The sequence below is a fragment of the Desmodus rotundus genome, chromosome 9 (assembly GCF_022682495.2).
Source record: "Desmodus rotundus isolate HL8 chromosome 9, HLdesRot8A.1, whole genome shotgun sequence".
Lineage (NCBI taxonomy): Eukaryota > Metazoa > Chordata > Mammalia > Chiroptera > Phyllostomidae > Desmodus > Desmodus rotundus.
Window position 1 is genome coordinate 41,415,727 of NC_071395.1, and position 18,591 is coordinate 41,434,317.

An 18,591-nucleotide genomic window follows, 5' to 3' on the forward strand; every position below is an offset into this window, starting at 1 on the left:
TTCTGTACCAGGAGCGAATTGAAAGATGGAGGACAAATCAGACAGGGCTCTAGGCTCATTAGTATGGTCTTGCTCCCCTGGCTTCATCTGATCAGCCCAGGTCACCAAGACCAGGTGCTCTGTAGTAAGACCTTACTGCACTGAATAAAATGATTTTTTTCCCCAGAAGCAGTCAGCTTGAACCTCCTCTCCCTCAGAATCTGCTGGAGAATGAGGCTGGGCAGAGCTTCCCGGGTTCCAGCATCCTGATCTGCCTCTTTCGGGCACAAGGTGGGGGCACAGATAATTAAATGCTGTGTTCATAATATGATGCCTACTGTGTTTTGTATATTAGACACTTAACACTAATTTTCTGTTTTTACCCTGACAGCTACTTACACATAAAGAATCGGAGGCTGCTTAGAGATGGTCAGTATGCTAATAAGTGGTAAAGCGAGGACTCAAATATTAGAATCTGCCTGGTCTGAATCCAGGGATCACCAAGAGGGTTCCACAGTCACCCAGACAACCCAAGACGGATTTTTTAAATTACGTTTTTAATTTTTGCTCGCAGTTTAAGAGATTCTCCCCATGGGCCTGAGCCAGTATAAAGGACGCTTTGTTTTCCCAGTTCCCTGTTGCAGGGAGTCCTTGTCTGGGGTCCTTTCCGGGTCTGATCCTTAGTCTCTGGGCCCAGGGAAGTTCTCTCCTGGACTCTACTGATTGCTTACAATCTCTGCACCTTTGTGTGGTCAACAGAGCCCTTAGTGGCCCTCCTGGACCTGGTGGTGGCTAGCAATTTCTGAGTCAGACACTGTTCTGGGCACCCTCAGGTGTGACATTCAATGCCCACCAGAACTGTTTAGGAAACGCACTGTCATCCTTATTATTACAGATGAGGGTACGGAGGCATGGAGAAGTAACTGTGGGCAAGATTAGTGAATGATGAAAATATTTGAGCCCAGAGCCCCCTTAGCCACTGTGCGCTACTGCCCCTCAAAATATGATAAGCACTGTGAAAACTGGAATGAGTAGGGGGATGGTGGCCAGGGTGGGCCTCTGAAAAGCTGACAGTTTTGATTTGAAGCCTAACTTGTGAGAAGGAGCCAGGCATGTCAAGATTTGGTGAAACATGAACCAGGCAAGGAAGACAGAGTGGATTGCTTTGGACTCTTGTTTCAGATCTGCTGGCGAATAGGGATCAGCAAAGTTCAGAATTTTCTCTCTCTTAAAGTAGACACTACAACGAAGCTTCTTATTAAAGTCTAAAGTATAGGTCAATGGCCACCGCCAAAGCAGGACACAGTAAGTGAAATTTTAGGGGGTCAAGGAGGTCAGTATGACAGCCCAGATAACAGGTCCAGACAGACCAGGGAAGACGTGGTCCATGGTGCTTTGTTCTAGCTAGAACATAATCTAGGGATAAAGATGAGTCAATAATGTGTAAACATTTGGCGTCACTCTTTTCCTCTTCTCCCCCACTGCATTCCTTGACTTGCTTTGTCCTCTCTTGATGCTTGCAGGAATCTGCATTTTTAAAATACCGTATTTTTCGGACTGTAAGACGCACCAGACCATAAGACGCACCTAGGCGTTAGAGGAGGAAAATAGGAAAAAAAGTTTTGAAGCAAAAAATGTGGTCCTGCTCCTGACTCCTGTGACCCTGCTCCACTGCTGCCCTGCTGCCCTGCTGCCCCCAGCAAGCCAGGTAAGCTACATTAGGACTATAAGATGCACCCCCATTTTCCTCCTAAATTGTGGGGGGTTTGCGTCTTATAATCTGAAAAATACAGTAGTTTATTTTCACAAGTTTAGTTATTGGGTAGTCATTCTTTTTCCTTGGTAGATGGCGGGCATTTGGGTGTCCTCCTTCAAGTTTGTCATTGGTTCAGCAATGTCTTCTAGTATATCATGAATAGCATTTCTTCTCTGTCTTCAGACTACATATTCAGGAATACTAGTTATCAGCACTTTGGATCTCTGTGGCCTTAACTTGCATGACCTCACCAAGAGTTAGCTCCCTTGCTGAAAAGTCTCCTCAGGGCCTCTTTCATGTCCCTGTTCCTCAGACTGTAGATGAACGGGTTCAGCATGGGGACGACCACTGTGTACATCACTGAGGCTATTGAACCCTTTCTGGAGGGATGGGCTGTTCCAGAAGTGAGGTAGACCCCAAGGCCAGCACCATAGAACAAGGAGACAACTGAGAGGTGAGACCCGCAGGTGGAAAAGAATTTGTACTTACCTCCAGCAGATGAAATGCCCATTATGGAGGAGATAATTCTAGAATAAGAAAAGATAATCCCAGCCAGGGGAATAACGCCCAGCAGACCCGTTACAAAATACTGTAGAATGTTGTTGGCAAGGGTGTCAGAGCACGCAAGCTTGAGGATCTGAGCAAGTTCACAGAAGAAGTGGGGGATTTCTGTCTCTTTGCAAAAGGACACCCTCAATACCATCAAACTTTGCAACAAAGAATATGTCAGGCAGATTAACCAAGAAAGCAGAAGCAGGAGACTACAAAGGCGAGGGTTCATGATGACCGTGTAGTGCAGGGGGTGACAGATGGCCACAAACCGGTCATAGGCCATCACGGTCAGTAGCAAATTATCTAGCCCAGCAAAAATCATGAAGAAATACATCTGGGTAAGGCAGCCTTCATACGTGATGTCTTGGCTCTGTGTCTGGATGTTCACCAGCATCTTCGGGATGGTGGTGGAGGTGAAACAGATGTCAGTGAAGGACAGGTGGGAGAGGAAGAAGTACATGGGCGTGTGGAGGTGGGAGTCAGAGATGATGGCCAGGATGATGAGCAGGTTTCCTGTAACACAGACTAGGTACATGTAAAGGAACAACCCAAAGAGGAGGGGCTGCAGGTCCGTATCTCCCGAAAGTCCCAGAAGGATGAATTTTGAAGCAGCTGTTTGATTCCCTGTTTCCATATACATTTATGGGAATTGCCTGGAAAGAGGCAAGAATAGTGTTAAAACTAACAAAACGGGAATGTGCCATCCATTTCAAACTCATTAAGTTTTATGTTTTATCTAAGAGTTTTTTTCTTTATTTGTTGAAAATCTCTTCAACACTACCTCCCCTTCCATGCTTCCACCACTACTACCTGGAATACTTTCTCTTTAAAATGAACGTCCCACACCATTCAGGGGTCTCCTTTGTATTATCCCTGACTCCTGGCTAGTCCACCTCTTTGTAATCCCTGTAAAAGGACAATCAGCCTCCTCAGCATCTCCTTTCTGCCTGGTAGCTGTGGTATCTTTGGGGCCCGGGGAAGAGAATGGGGAGATCACTGGCAGTTGCAGGATTTAAGGATTTTTTTCTAAAAGAAACTTTATTTAGCTTGCTTGTTTGTTTTATTGATTAGGTTCCACCTATAGGTAAGGTCATGCTGTTTGTCTTTCACCACCTGGCTTACTTCACTTAGCATAATGCTCTCCAGTTCCATCCATGCTGTCATGAAGGGGACAATCAACAAAACAAACAAGCAAGCAAAATATAACCAGAAACATTGAAATAAAGAACAAACTGACAGTAACCAGAGGGGAGAGTGGAGCGGGGTAGTGGGGGAAATTAGGGGAAGGTCCATTGAGTAACATATATAAAGGACACATGGACAAAGCCAAAGGGGGTACGTTTGAGGGTGGGAGGCAGGGAGGGTGGGGCATGGGGGACTGTGGTAGGGTAAAAATGGAGACAGCTGTACTTGAACAACGATAAAAAAAAGAAAAGAAAAAGTAAATAGAGAACTAGAGGAAAATATCACATTTCCACAGATATAAATAAAAATGTTACAAAATTTTAAAAAGTTTATTTAGAAAGTTACAGAGGTAGTAAAAGTGAGCAGTATAAGACACAGGCTTAGGAAGGGCAGAAGCAAAAGAAGGGCCCTTGAAGTTTAGGAACATACACTCGTGGGCAAGGGGGGAGAGAGAAAAGAGCTAGTGATGCGTTTTGTTTGCCCTCATGTCGTTTACCAGTATCTTGAGATGGACCATTCTCTGTCTCAGGTGTGGCTCGGAGAAGGTTACTGGGAAGTGATTTTACAGGTCTCACAATGACTTTTCATGGCTGTCCTGATTTAGCCCCGTGCCATTGTAATGACCATGACGCACGTCCATGCCAAAGACCAGGCAGACTCCCCCACCATGCATTCGCATCGTGTCCTGCTTGTTTGCATTGTAGTTCTTTACATTTCTTTAGGTGGGAGGACTATTCCTTTTCTATTTCCTTTTCATATCCCAAGCATTTGGCACAGTACCTGGTATTGGATTGGCCGAAAAGTTCATTTGGTTTTTTTCTGTACGATGGCTCTATCTAGAAGCACTTAGTTGTCTTTAACTTCATTCGAAATGATTTTGTTAGATCATACCGTGACAGCTGTCATTAGTGTGCATTTAAAAAACTTATCAAAATTGGTGAATTTTTGTGCAGCCATTTTAATATTGAAGATGGAATGAAATATGCAACTTTTTTGGCATATTATGCTTTATTATTTCAAGAAAAGTAAAAATGCAACTGAAATGCAAAAAAAGATTTGTGCAGTGTATGGAGAAGGTGCTGTGACTCATCAAATGTGTCGAAAGTGGTTTGCGAAGTTTCGTGCTGCAGATTTCTCACTGGAAGATGCTCCACAGTCGGATAGACCAGTTGAAGTTGATAGCAAGCGAATCAAGATGGTAATTGGGAACAAGCAATGTTCTCCCATGCGGGATATGGCTGACATATTCAAAATATCCAAATCAATAAAATTATTAGTGAAAATAAAAAAATGTGTCTTTTATTTTATGGAAAAAACTGAACAGACTCTTGGGCCAACCCAATACATAATAGGTGCCCTATAAATATGTATTTGAAATACAATAAATTACAATTACAATACAATAAAATACAATACATTAAATTAAATTAAAAAAGAAAAAACAAATATATTAAAAAAAATTTTCAGGGACGAGGTAGAGGCAATTCCCTATCAAAACCCTTTAACCAAGAATAAAGATAGCATTTATCATAAAGGCATTTCGATTGAACAGAAACAGAATGAGAGCTTTCTACCTTTTATTTCATTCCATTAAAAGGGGGGTCTTTGTTTCTGTTCAAATATTAGGTTGCTGCCACAGGAGGGAATTTGCAAACTCAGAGACAGCTGTCTTCAATTTTATCTTTATTTTTTATCCTCACCCGAGGACTGCTCACCTACTTGTGAGAGGGGAAGGAAGACAGTGAGAGGGAAAGAAACATTGGTTGCCTCCCATATACACCCCAATTGGAGATAAAACCTGCAACCTAGGTATATGCCCTGACTGGGAATTGAACCCTCGACTCTTCAGATTACAGGATGGATACTTCAACCAATAGAGCCACACCGGGAACACAGGGCAGCTGGGTCTAATTTTATGCACATGTAAGAAAAAGTCCCTTCCTTTGAGTTGAAACTTGTCTCTTTATAAATTATGTGATCTTAGTTCCTCCCTCTGAGGGTCCTTTCTCTTTACCATGGTCATCTTTAAATATTTTGTAGACATCTGGAAGATTCTGTCTCCTCATCTTTCATTTTTTCCACAATTATTTGAGTGCCTACTGTATGCCAGGGTTTGGGTGAGGACTTGGTATGGAAAGGAAAGAGGTGAGAGCTCTGCCTTCCTGTAGCTTTGAGTGCTGTGAAAACATTGCTGCCTTTGACCCCTCTGCACTACTTACCCTGATTAAGATCCTTACGATCCGCTTGAGGAGAGTGATTAGAAATTTTACCTGATCAAAGTTAAGGAACATTAACTTAGCTGGAGATCCAAGAAAGTTTGTAAAAGAAGGTCAATGATGAGGGCAGGCAAGTTTTAAACCCGTGATAGACATAAATGCAGCTCCGCAGTAGGACACGGGAAGTCAGGAATGGGTGCGGATGGCTGTTGCTACAATAGTTTTTCATAAAATAGGTGAATAAGTGAACATTATTATTTAGGAAGACTCTGACTGTCTTTGGTATCAAAATGGCAAAATAACCCCCCAGTGGACACGTTCTTCACTCACCAGTGCCGCTTTAACTCAGGTGCTGCTAACCTCTCATCTGTGCTCCAGATAGTCTGGCGCCCTTCCAGTCCATTCTGGGGGCGGGAGGGGGAGGGGTCAGAATAGTTCCAAAGTCAGCATTGTGTGCATCTTAAAAATTACTCAGTGGCTCCGTGCCCCTCCAGGAGAGAACCTCAACTCCAGAGCCCTCCATGACCTGGCCCCTGTCCTGTTGAGCTGTCTTCATCTCCCACTCTACCACCCTCATCCTGGCTTCTAATCCCCAAAACTTTTCACTGAGGCAAGAGGATGGCTAGCACTCTGAAATATTGTCTAGTTGCCTGCCTAATTCTCTCACTTTCTGGAGAATGTTCCTTTGTTTGCTTGGGACCTAGACGCTGTGAAGTTAGTGCTCATAGAGGTTTAATAAACTGCAAGTGAGCCCTGGCTGGTGTGGCTCAGTGGATTGAACATAGGCCTGTGAACCAAAGGGTCACTGGTTTGATTCCCAGTCAGGGCACATGCCTGGGTTGCAGGCCAGATCTGCGGTAGGGGGTGTGCAAGAGGCAACCACACATTGATATTTCTCTCCCTCTCTTTCTACCCCGCTTCCCCTCTCTCTAAAAATAAATAAAATATTTTAAAAAATAAATTGCAAGTGATTTTGTCCAGCAGACATGCAAATTATTTCTTTTCAGCTAAAAAGATTACCCCAAAGGTTATTGTTACTGTCCTTGGGAATCTCTATCTGATAGAAAAAATAATCCTAAAGGCTATGGTTTTCTTTTCTTACATTTTTGCATCCAACTTGGAAACTAATTCCATCATTCCTTTCCTGCCTATATAAATTTATGTTCTTCAAATGCTCTGCAAATGAGCTTTACTCCTCTCACTCCTCACTAATAAGTAAGTCTTTGGCATACATTCTCTCTCCGTTTCTATGAGTCATGTTTTTATCCATTGGAAAATAATGCTCTGACATTAGATATTCAACATCTTACAATCCTGGGAACATTAAATGCAGTTTCATAGCTTTGGACCTTTGTATTTACCAGCTCCTCTCACTCAGGGTCCTTATCCTCTGTATTCACCTGGAAGAGTCCTATCCTCCCTTCCACACTGTCCTGAAATCTTTACTGACATCCCCATGCAGTGCTGACCACTCTCTCTTTGGACATTCTTTGTACCTTGCTAGACTACACATGGGGCAAGTCATCACACTGCATGCATGTGTTTGTTTCTAGAATTTTCATCCTCCCAGGAGAGCAGCATGTTACAGTTGCCTCTTTATGTGCAGCACCTAGCTCAGTGTTGGGCATAGGGAAGACGTTGTATGGATGCAGAAGGGTCCCATCAACAAAACACTGGGGGAGGGAACGTTCAAGTGAGTGGAGACAGGGTTATGAGGGGGAGGCCCAGAACTGAGAGGCAGTGAAGGAGAGCAGACCTAAAGACAGAGGTACGAGAACGTCAGGCCTAGCGAGGCTGGGAAGAGCTCCGTCCAGAGCCATGGACTTTACCTTGGCTTTGGTAGGCTTTTCCTCGTTCTGTATCCCTGCCGCTGTGCCAGGAAAGCATGCGAGGATACCTTTTGTCCCCCTCTTACCTCTGCCACAGCAGCTTCTGAGAATGCGGGTGCATCACAATGGAATGTCTGAGGTGTGGGCTTTATAATCTTTACTTCTAATGGGGGATGAATAAGAGGAGCAAGGATGATGTGCTAAGTGCAGGGCCCAGGGGTAGACTGATAACCTGGCGTGGCCCAAGGGAACTTCCTCCTGACCCGGGACAGGTGAGCCTAAAGTGAAAGGAACAGGAGGATTATTTGGTTCTGAATCCCCTTGCTTCTCATTAAATAAATTGCTCTTCTGGTTCTTTCTGGAGTGCTCCTCCCTTGAGGATCAGTGGAGTGATCTCTTCTACCCACTGGGAGCCAGACTGGAGCCACACGTAGGATCCTAAGTGCCAGGTCTGTGTACCATGCAGCTTGCTTTATTTCATCTGCAAAGTCCCCTTCAAAATGTATGTGCACATTTTATTATTATCTTATAGAAGAGGAAAGGAGCACAGCATTTTTAGGTCACCTGTACAAGTCATGAGGCAGAAAGGAGTGAAGCCAAGTTTACATCAGGTAGTCTGACTCCTGACCTGGGGCACCTGGCAAGTGTTCTCCTGCCGACCCAACTCGGTGTTTCAGTTCCCTGGACGCTCCAGGAAGAGATCACCTGCTCATTGTGCGCTTCCCTTTGCAGCTTGCTGGTAGACCACAGCAAAGAGCAGAGAGTGGCACCAGCTGCATCATCTTTATAGGAAGAATGGAGGACTGAGGAGGCAGAGTACAGAGCTGGCCCACGGTAATTTAGGACAAAGCCCCTGCCCTTGGATATCCCTCCAGAGCTGTCCAGTTCCTCCTCCTTTCATGTAATCAGCCCAGTCAATCTCAAAGAGACACATAACGTCAGCTCTTGGTTCCATTCCTACTCAGGAAACTGGAAACAGTTTTAAAATGAAGGGATTAGCCAAAGAACATATATGCATAACTCAGATGCAGACAGCAGTGTGGTGATGGCTGGGGGGAGGGGGCAGGACCTGGGTGGAGGCAGGGAGAGGGGGTGAGAAATAGGGGGGCAACAATAAAAATAAAGAAGAAAAAAATTTAATGTACCTCAGATAATACCTGTGGTTAACGCCTGTGGGCTCTGCTTAAAACAATAAAGTTTGGGAAATTGAAGTCAGACTCAGAGACTGACAATTAAATTTTGAATCCTTGTTTGCTCCACTTACTATCTTTGTGACATGGGGCAAGTTCTTAGTATCTCTGAGCCTGGCTTGACGCCGAGTTGATACAACTGCCCTGAGTAATGACTGACGGATGGGGGGTGCTCCCCATGAGCTCAGTATGTGGTGGGTGCATACGGGAAGTGAAAAATAAGTTTTAGGTATTATCTTTAGTAATGATAAGGCTGATCCTCATGTCATTGAACTTAAATATCCTGTGAGCTAGAGTTGCAATTTACCTTGATCCCTGGCAGGATGTTTTATTTTCGTCCTCATATAAATAGGTACTTATTTGGAGATAAACTATTGCATCTCACTTACTTTTGATTACCTGGGGCCTATAGGTTGTTGTCACAGAGGAAGCATGAAATATAAAACAAAAATCTCTTTCAAATATTGAATATACCCCTCTTTGATTAATAAAAACAGCATAGGCAATATGGCTTCCACAAATAAGGTTCTTTCCTCCCTTTCAAGTTTGTCCTGTAGAACTAGAGAGAAGATAAAATAGTGCTTGTTTGGGACTATTTAAATTGTCTGTGTAATGGACACATGGGACCAATTATTTTTCATTTGAGTATCTACAACATTCAAGGTGTCCCAGCTACATAGAACCACAAAATCTAACACGTCTCAGAATTTCTCCTATGGGTCTCCCAGAAGATCCAGAACTGCAGCCCTTCCCCTGCGGACTGTTCCTGTCCATGTACCTGGTCACCATGCTTGGGAACCTGCTCATCATGCTGGCTGTCAGCTTGGACAGCTACCTTCGTACCCCTGTGTAGTTCTTCCTCTCCAGCCTGTCCCTGGCTGCCGTCGGCCACAGCTCCACCACAGTCCCCAAGATGATGGTGGACATCCGGACTCAAAGCAGAGGCTTCTCCTATGTGGGCTGCTTAATTTAGGTGTATCTTCTAAATCTTTTTTGGGTGTATGGATGCTATACACTTGACTGTGATGGCCTATGACCGGTTTGTGGCCACCTGTCACCCACTGTACTTACTACCCGGTCATCATGAACTCATGCTTCTGTGGTTTCTTAGTTTTGGTGTCATTTCTCATCAGCCTTTTGGACTCCCAGCTGCACAATTTGATTGTGTTACAACTTACCTGCTTCAAGAATGTGGAAATTTCTCACTTCTTCTGTATCCTCAACTTGCCTGTTCTGACACCTTCACCAATAGCATAGTCATGGATCTTGTTGACACCGTTTCTGGTTTTCTCCCTACCTTGAGGATCTTTCTCTCTTACCATAGTATTTTTTCCTCCATTTGGAGAGCCCAGTCCTTGGTGGGAAGTATAAAGCCTTCCCCATGTGTTGTTTTTACCTCTCAGCTGTTTGCTTATTCTATACAGCAAGCATTGGAGTGAACATTGGTTTAACTGTGTCAGGTTCCCCAAGGTCTCAGTGATGTACCCTGGGGTCACCCCCGTACTGCAGTCCTTCATCTGCAGTCTGAGAAACGGGGACATTGAGAGGGCTGTGCGGAGGCTCCTCAGCAGAGCAGCTGACTTGCAATACCTGAGCCATTGTTTTGGCCTGTGGATTAAAAAGATTGCAAAACCAATTATCCAGACTTGGCAAACATGCCTCTCTGGCCACACAATTTTTGTAACTATCATGATCTTAATTCCTCCTGATGTTTCATATGTAGATACTGCTTCTCTTGGCACATGGGATCGGAGGAATATTCTGGGATCCCACCTGTGTCAAACACTACATCGAGTTTGAATCCTGTAACATCTAAGGAATATTCTCTTTTCGTCACTTATGACCCAGGCACCCTGGTGTAGCACAACTCTGTTTTTAAAATAGCCCCCAGCCCTGGCAGCCATCACTCTACTTTCTGTCTTTATGAATTTGACCACCCTAGGAACTTCATATGAGAGGAATCATACACTATCCGTCCTTTCGTGGGTGCCCAGTGTCTCTTAGCGTAATGTCTGCCAGGTTCATCCGTGATGGACCAGTGTCAGAATTTCCTTCTTTTTTAAGGCAATATAATATTCTATGTACGGATACACCACATTTTGTTTATCCACTCATCTGCCAATAGAATACTTGGGTTGCTTTCACCTTGTGACTATTGTGAATAATGCTACTGTGAACCTGAGTCTATAAGCAACAGAAAGTTAAAACCACTTTTTAACAGGTCTGAGCTTATAACATTGGTCAGCTATAAAATGGCTTGGCATCTTGCACACAAAATGAAGAAAAGCTTTTTTTTTGATGATAAAGCAAATTACTTTTCAGTTTTTAAAATTTTGTTAGGAAATTATCAGGAAAAGACTAAAAAGAAATTTTTAAACATGAAAACTTAATTTAGCCCCTGAACAATTAATTGCCCATAAAATAAAGACCTTTCTTAGGATATCAGAGAACAATTGATTCAAAATTTGAAAAAAATGCAAGTACTTTCTTTTACTGAGTGTTGCAGATAAGAAACCCTGTCCGATTAATGTTTTGATAAACTTTATCTCAAAGAATTTCCAAATTTATTAAGAAATGTGTTCTGCCCTGACGGGTGAGGGTCAGGGGGTTGGTTGGGAGTTGTCCTGCAAAGCAAAGGGTCACCGTTTGATTCCTGATCAGGGCACATGCCTGGGCTGTGGGTTTGGTCTCGGTTGGGGTGCCTACGAGAGGCAACTGATTTATATTTCTCTCTCATCAATATTTCTCTCCCTCTCTTTCTCCCTCCCTCCCCATCTCTCTAAATAAATAATCTTTTTTTTTTAAGTAATGTGTTTAGTTCATAGCCACAAAATGTAAAATCATGGCATTTGAATTTTTTAATCTACTTGACGGAGTTGTGGCACTCTAAGACTGTTTCCTAAAAGGGATGATGAAATTACTATATAATATTTGATTTCTTGTATTTATAGTTCCAGTGGCTGTTGGATGATACCACGGAGATTATAGGTGTTTTTTCCAATGATATGTATATGGTAGAAAGCTATTCATTTAATGATGTTATACTTGGTGATAGGAAACTTCTTTTACTTACTAAACTTGTGTTAACACATCTGACTTTGATTTTACTGTTCTATTTCTAACTGACTCAACTAGTTAAAGGATGGTATATTTCACTTAGAATTAAGAATAAATAATTAAAAAATTGATTGCAGAACTCTGATTTTTATGGTAAATCATAGAGGATTAATATAATTTTCTATAGCCACCTGGAGCATTTCCTTTTTCATCATATCGGAAATGTACAAAGAAATCTTATAGTGCTATCCTCTCTCTTTTCTCTTCACAACCAAATTTCTTGATAGTGTTCTACACTCACGAGGTCAGTTTCCTCACTGCTAAGTCACTCCAAGCCCGCTGGAAATAGACTCCTCCCCATCACTCTATCGAAATTGCTCAATTGTTTTCCTTATCACTAAACCCGAGACTTAATGTTCAGCCTGTACTTTTGTTGACCTCAGACCATCATTTTGCAACACGACTTTCTCTATCTCCACAGCGTATTCAGCACCGCATAGCCTATCCAGTCCAAGGGATTCACTGAAACAGGTGCGTCTCCATTTTCTTCGGTGTTACTTTGAGCCCCTAAGTGCTGTGGCTACAGGGAGATGAATCTTTGCAGCACAGACACATTCCTGAGGGAGTGGTTCGCTTTTCCTCAAAGCCAACTCGATGTGATGACCATGAAGGAAGAGCCCTGTGGGATGAGGAGTGGGGTGCAGTGGTCAAGGTGGAGAGATCCATCTGGCTCCAAAGCTGCCTTCCTGGAAACAGAATTAGCACACACGTTCAATTCTGCCATTTGCTCTCTACCCCAAAGGAGTTTAGAGACTTCAAGAGGAGAACATCAAAGAAACAATTTATTTAATGAGGAACGATGAGAAGTCATTCTCCTGAGGTTTGAGAAACCACAAATACTTCCCTGGCATCCTCACCGTAGTTCAATAACACCTAGCTGGGAGGAGACCACACCTGCGCCTCTCACAGACGTGACTTTGCAACAAGTTCCATCTCCCTAGCATTCCCTGGGTGAGTCTGTCTTCAGCATCCAACAGGCAGAGCAGAAGGAGCTTTTTCAAATCCTTGTTTAAGCAATGCCAGTGGGGTGAGTCATCCATCTGGCCTTATGAGTACTGTGTATGAAAAGCAGTATTGAAAAAGTCGTGAGGGAAGGAGGTAACATAGTTGATAATGCCCCATGACAATTTTATTCGAGTCTCTGTAATTGTGTTAATCAGCTTAACAGTAACCTACAACCTTCGGACCCATTGAGTCTCTGGAATTTATTTTCCTGGCTGTATACGTCGTTTTAGATTCCAGTGCAGCTGTTTTCTGTCACCTCCAGTTCTGATGGAAACTCACTTTGGACCCAGGGACTTGCTCGTTGTCAGTAGGAATTGGCACTTTCTGAAGTATAAAAGGTTTCCAACCCACCTGCTAAGGGCTTCCTTGTCCTTTTCTAGGACAGTACTTCTCTGTGTGGCTCCTGAAGCAGCAGCGTCAGTTCCCCCCGCACCCCCTTCGCCGGGAGCTTGCCAGAAGTGCAGATTCTCAGGCCCCGCCCAAGACCTGCTGACCAACTTCAGGGATGAGGTCTGACAGCCTGTTTTAATGAGCCCTCCGGGTGACTCTGGTGCAGGCTCTCCCTGGGGAACCTCGGCTCCAGCCCCTTCATCGTTTGGTTTCTAGAAGGTTACACATGCTGTTTGATTCAACAAATATGTATGGAGTGCCCACTCTGTGCCAGGTGTTATTTGTGCTGTCATTGCAGGCGTGAGTGGCCCCATTTTCCCTCCTGTCTTTCCTAATGATTCTGTGCAGGGATGGAAGAAAGCTGGTGACACTGTCGACGGTCATGAGTGTTCCCAGGTAGGTAGTCCTATCAGCAGCTGACAGTGGCCAATTCTGTGTTTGCTTTTCAGCTATTGTACCTGGTTTACTTTTCTTGCCATACGGCATTTCTTTTGAATTATTAGAAACTATGTTAAATAATTATAACAGCAGGCATGATTTCTCCTTCCTGCTTTTTAGGAGTTTGTTCTGTGTTTTTAGGGTTTAATGATGGATCTTGGATTAACACTTGGTTTAACATAGTGATTCTTTATCACATAAACACAGTATCCTTCTATTCCACATGACTGAAATTTTCTGTTCCCTTCCCATCAGTGACAGTTACATTTTATTATATATGCATTTATGTTGAAACTATCATTATTTCCACATTGACCTATTCATACAAATATTTTGTTATCTGACTTTCTAATGTTAAATATTTTTGTACCTTTCAGATGAACATAATTCATAAGGGAGTATGTTACTTTTATCAAGCAAATAACATCACCTTACTCCTTTTGCAGGTTGCTGCATCAATAATGTGAGATTAACTTGTAGATATATACATATCAAAACAAGACATATATAAGATATATCACAAATAAGATATACATATATAAGATACATCACAAATAAGACATATATCTAAATTTTATATATATAAAATTTATATAGAGAGACATACATATATACACAAATTTCATTCCAACCTTCATTCAACTTTTCATGCTCTTTGAGAATAAACCACTGGGAATACCAGGATAAATAAATTTTGTAATATGTGATCTGAACTTGTGTAGTTTATGACTCAGTCATGTGAGGGACAGATATTAAGCAAGGAATTTCATAAGTAAATGCAAAAACGTAAGTATGACTTAGGCAATGAAGAAGAAAAATACAGGGGACTATAAAAGCTCAGACTAGGGGAACTGTACTTGGTGGGCAGGGAGGGTTCAGGAAGGCTTGTTTGAGGAAGTGATGTTCTGTATAAGAGATAAGGACAAGAATTTTCACAGGAAGACAAAGGCGTGCAGGAGTGCTCCAGCCTGGAGGGCAATACTTACACGGGCGTGGCTGGGGGAAACTCACAGCACTTTAGGATTCCTGAGGACACCATTTTGGAACTTGATGAGTGAAAGGCTGGTGTTGTACTTAATAAGATGGGAGTTTGGAAGGAACCAGCATGAGCTGGCGAAGCTGGAACGGGTATAAAAGAAAAATCATAGACCGGTCTCCCTATGGACACGGATACAAAAATCCCCAGAGGAAAGCACCTTCCAGACAATATTTATGTTTGCTTCTGCTTGGGGCTTAGGGTGCATTTCATCTAGGACCACTTTAGACTAAATTCCTCTGGCTGAGGTTTCCAGGTGAGTGTGAATGTGGGCTCCACACCTGTGAGTGGTTGTCTCTGCTACAGTGATTTTTTAAAAAATTTTTATTGTTATTCAATTACAGTTGTATGCCTTTTCTCCCCATCCCTCCACCCCACCCCAGCTGAACCCACCTCCCTCCCCCACCTCCACCCTCCCCCTTGATTTTGTCCATGTGTCCTTTATAGCTACAGTGATTTTTGAAGTCTGCCTCTTTCTGATATTTCATGGATGGATTTTTTTTTTCCTACCCTGTCCTATTGAACATTGTGTGAAAGTGTTTTTAACTTCTAATTCTAACATCACGTCAGGTTTAAAGAAAGAGTTGAAAGAATAGTTCCTATGTATATCCTTTACTGGACCCCCTAAATGTTAACATTTTTACCACCTTCACTTTTTTCTTTATCCAGTTTTCTCTCTCTTCCATGTGTATGTGTGTGCACATGCATGTGGGTGTGTTTGCAAAACCATTGGAGAACAAGTCACACCTCTAAATCTTCAGTGTTCCCTAAAAACAAGGACATTTTCCTCACATAACCACAATACAATGATCAAAATCAGGAAATTAATGTTGACATAATACTATTATTAGATTTACAGATTTCATTTCTATTTTGACAGTTATCCTAATAATGTCACTTAGAGCAAAGAAAATCCAAGATCACGCATTGCATTTGGTTGACATCTCATTAGCCATTTTTAATCCAGAACAGTTCCTCAACTTTCTTTGAATTTGATGACATTGACGTTTTTTAATGTCCCTCAGTTTGGGTTTGTCTGATGCGCTGTAGTCTTTGTACTGAAGTCCTGTATCTTGGACAAAAATCCCACAGTAGTGACATTGTGTCCTTTCCAGTGCCTGCTACCCAAGAGGGACATGACGTTGATTTGTCCTATTTTGAAGCTTCATGACCATCTGACAGGGCTGTTATAAAATGGATCTTTAAGATAGGTGGGCAGCAATTCTGGGCTCCATTTGGTAAGATTCCATTTTGGTTTCATTGCTGTAAAATGGGTGGCTAAGATGGGTGGGTGGGACAAGAGATTCAATTTTTTAGGGTTCCATTTATAAGTGAATGGAGACCCAACTCTCAGACAAACGGATAGACTTCATAAATAACTTGAGTGAAAGGCATAGTCAACATTTCTATTATGTGGAGGGTGCCAGTCTGTGCTAGTTCATGTGGTTCGTGTCTCTTCCTTCATAGATACATCAACTACATGAAAGCAGGAAACAAAACAGGAATTTTAGAGTTCATCCTCCTTGGGCTCTCAGAGGACCCGGAACTGCAGCCCCTCCTATTTGGGCTGTTCTTGTCCATGTACCTGGTCACTGTGCTTGGGAACCTGCTCATCATCCTAATCATCAGCTCAGACTCCCACCTCCACACGCCCATGTACTTCTTCCTCTCCAACCTGTCCTTGGTCGACATCTGCTTCAGCACCACCATAGTCCCCAAGATGCTGGTGAACATGCAGACACAGAGCAAAGCCATCTCCTACATGAACTGCCTCACTCAGGTGTATTTTTCCATGCTGTTTCCTATCCTAGACACTCTACTCCTGACCGTGATGGCCTATGACCGGTATGTGGCCATCTGTCAGCCCCTGCACTACACAGTCATCATGAAGCCTCGTCTCAGTGGCCTGCTAGTTTTTGTTACTTGGTTCATCGGTGTCATGACATCCCTTCTCCATATACTTCTGATCATGCATCTGAGTTTCTGTAGAGATCATGAAATTCCACATTTCTTCTGTGAACTGACACAGGTCATGAAGCTGGCCTGCTCTGACACCTTCCTGCATAATGTGTTGATATATTTTATGACTGGAGTGCTTGGTGTCCTCCCACTTATGGGGATCATTTTCTCCTACTCAAGAATTACTTCATCCATAAGGAAGATATCCTCATCAGAGGGAAAGCAAAAAGCATTTTCCACCTGTGGGTCTCATCTCTCAGTTGTTTCTTTATTCTATGCGACAGGCGTCGGGGTCTACTTCACTTCTGCAGCGACTCATTCTTCCCAGAAAGTCTCAGTGGCTTCAGTGATGTACACCGTGGTGACCCCCATGCTGAACCCCTTCATCTACAGCCTGAGGAACAAGGATGTGAAGGGGGCCCTGGGAAGACTCCTCAGCAGAGCAACCTCTTGTCTGCAATAGATCCACTGGCCCCAGGACTGAGGAGCTTTGTGAGTACCAGTGGCAAAAACTTGTATTCTGAAGTTAGTTCTTACTCTTGAATCTCTCGAACCATCTTGTTCTTTCACCCAGTCCTTAAGGATTTGTGACTTTGCTCTCTTCTAGTTTTTAACACACATGTAAACAGCTAATCTCCCAGTAACTTATTTGATGACATTTTGCCTTATCTGTTGTCCAAAAGTTAGGTCCTTATCTTCTTCCTTACCTTTACACTAGTGAGTCCTGAACTTGGACTTGAAGCATATACTGTATCTTTATCTCAAATGTTGGACTCGAGTGCTTAAACTACTGATTGTTCACCTTATGTCTGTGTGTTTGATTGTGAATTTGTGGTGTTTGTGTGGGTATATCACCAACAGTGTTTTTTTTTAACTGGATAAAGTATGATTAAAATATGTGTCAAAATATTGTTGGTGTGTTGGTGTTTATTATATGGTAAACCTGTGGTAACTGTTCTCTATTATCTTACGTAATCTTCCCAATAGGAAAAATTATGTCCCCATTTTAGAGGTGATAAAAATGAGATTCTCAGAAAGCTAAGAATAAAACAAAACTTCCCCAAAGTTACAGAGGGATGAGAGACCAAGCGGCAGACACAGCATTCAAACCTAGAACTCTAACCCTGAGCCATAGTCTTAGCTCTAACAGTCTTCACAGTTTTTCAGGTTTTGCTGTGTCCATCTCTAAGGTAGACTTTACTGCTGATTGACAATATTTCTGATTATCCTCTCCTTTTGCATACCCAGGAGAACTGCATTTCCTTTCTCCTTGAAGGTAAAGGTGGCAATATCTTTTTATCTGTCCAATAAAATATGAGTGGAACTGATGTACCCCTTTTAGGCTGGTGTATTTAAGAGCTGGTAAATTATTCTTTTTATTCAGTCTGGCTTTAATATGGCTATTGTGGAACAGAGCATCATAAGATCAAAATAGTCTAATACATGTGAGACTGGCAAATATACATGTAGGACTTTCCTGGATAGTTACTGAAGTCCATATATAAATGATTTTTTAAATAGAAAATCCCATAAATTCTGTTAGTGCCACAAATTCATGATCTCTTTTCAGTATACAAGATACCTGTGATTTGACATGATAATCATGACCAGAATGAGAGGAGGGCTTCCAGCACAGCCGATTGCTACTTCTGTTTGCCCAGAATTTGCTAGGGTTTTTTTGAAGGTCTACTGCGATCTATTCCTTGGAATCCTCAGCATCTCAACATCTAAATCCCTCTCTCATGTCCAACTTTAACAATTCAATCAAATAACCAAACGTCCCAAGGCTTTACATATCAACCAGCAATGGTGATGTGTTCGTGACAAAGAGAGGTCCGATTATCACCAGGTTACTTTATTCAAAGGAAAAATTAATACTCAAAAAAGTTGTCGTATGGCTTAGTGCAGTACAGGTACTGTAATTACATATCTGTCTTTA

The 18,591-nt window shown here is 42.5% G+C and overlaps 2 protein-coding genes across 4 annotated transcripts; one reads left to right on the plus strand and one right to left on the minus strand.

The window, feature by feature from the left end:
* Positions 1–67: 67 nt before the first annotated feature.
* On the plus strand, positions 68–17,544 carry LOC112312765 (olfactory receptor 7D2). Of its 2 annotated transcripts, XM_045202832.2 has the most exons (7): positions 68–270; positions 371–408; positions 1,503–1,687; positions 12,246–12,295; positions 12,567–12,775; positions 13,210–13,615; positions 16,161–17,544. In XM_045202832.2, the coding sequence occupies exons 6-7, from the start codon at positions 13,554–13,556 to the stop codon at positions 17,113–17,115; spliced, it is 1,017 nt and encodes a 338-aa protein (XP_045058767.2). In that variant the 5' UTR covers positions 68–270; positions 371–408; positions 1,503–1,687; positions 12,246–12,295; positions 12,567–12,775; positions 13,210–13,553; the 3' UTR covers positions 17,116–17,544. The 2 variants fall into 2 exon arrangements, with proteins under 2 accessions (XP_045058767.2, XP_024425091.2); XM_024569323.4 differs by lacking the exons at positions 68–270; positions 371–408; positions 1,503–1,687; ... (1 more) ...; positions 12,567–12,775; positions 13,210–13,615 and adding an exon at positions 15,446–15,931.
* On the minus strand, positions 1,567–7,637 carry LOC112312767 (olfactory receptor 7G3). Of its 2 annotated transcripts, XM_045202825.2 has the most exons (3): positions 7,518–7,548; positions 6,019–6,092; positions 1,567–2,940 (listed from the first exon to the last, which is right to left on the minus strand). In XM_045202825.2, exon 3 carries the CDS (start codon positions 2,925–2,927, stop codon positions 1,983–1,985), a length of 945 nt encoding a protein of 314 aa, XP_045058760.1. In that variant the 5' UTR covers positions 2,928–2,940; positions 6,019–6,092; positions 7,518–7,548; the 3' UTR covers positions 1,567–1,982. The 2 variants fall into 2 exon arrangements, with proteins under 2 accessions (XP_045058760.1, XP_024425092.1); XM_024569324.3 differs by lacking the exon at positions 6,019–6,092 and having other exon boundaries at positions 7,518–7,637.
* Positions 17,545–18,591: the final 1,047 nt, after the last annotated feature.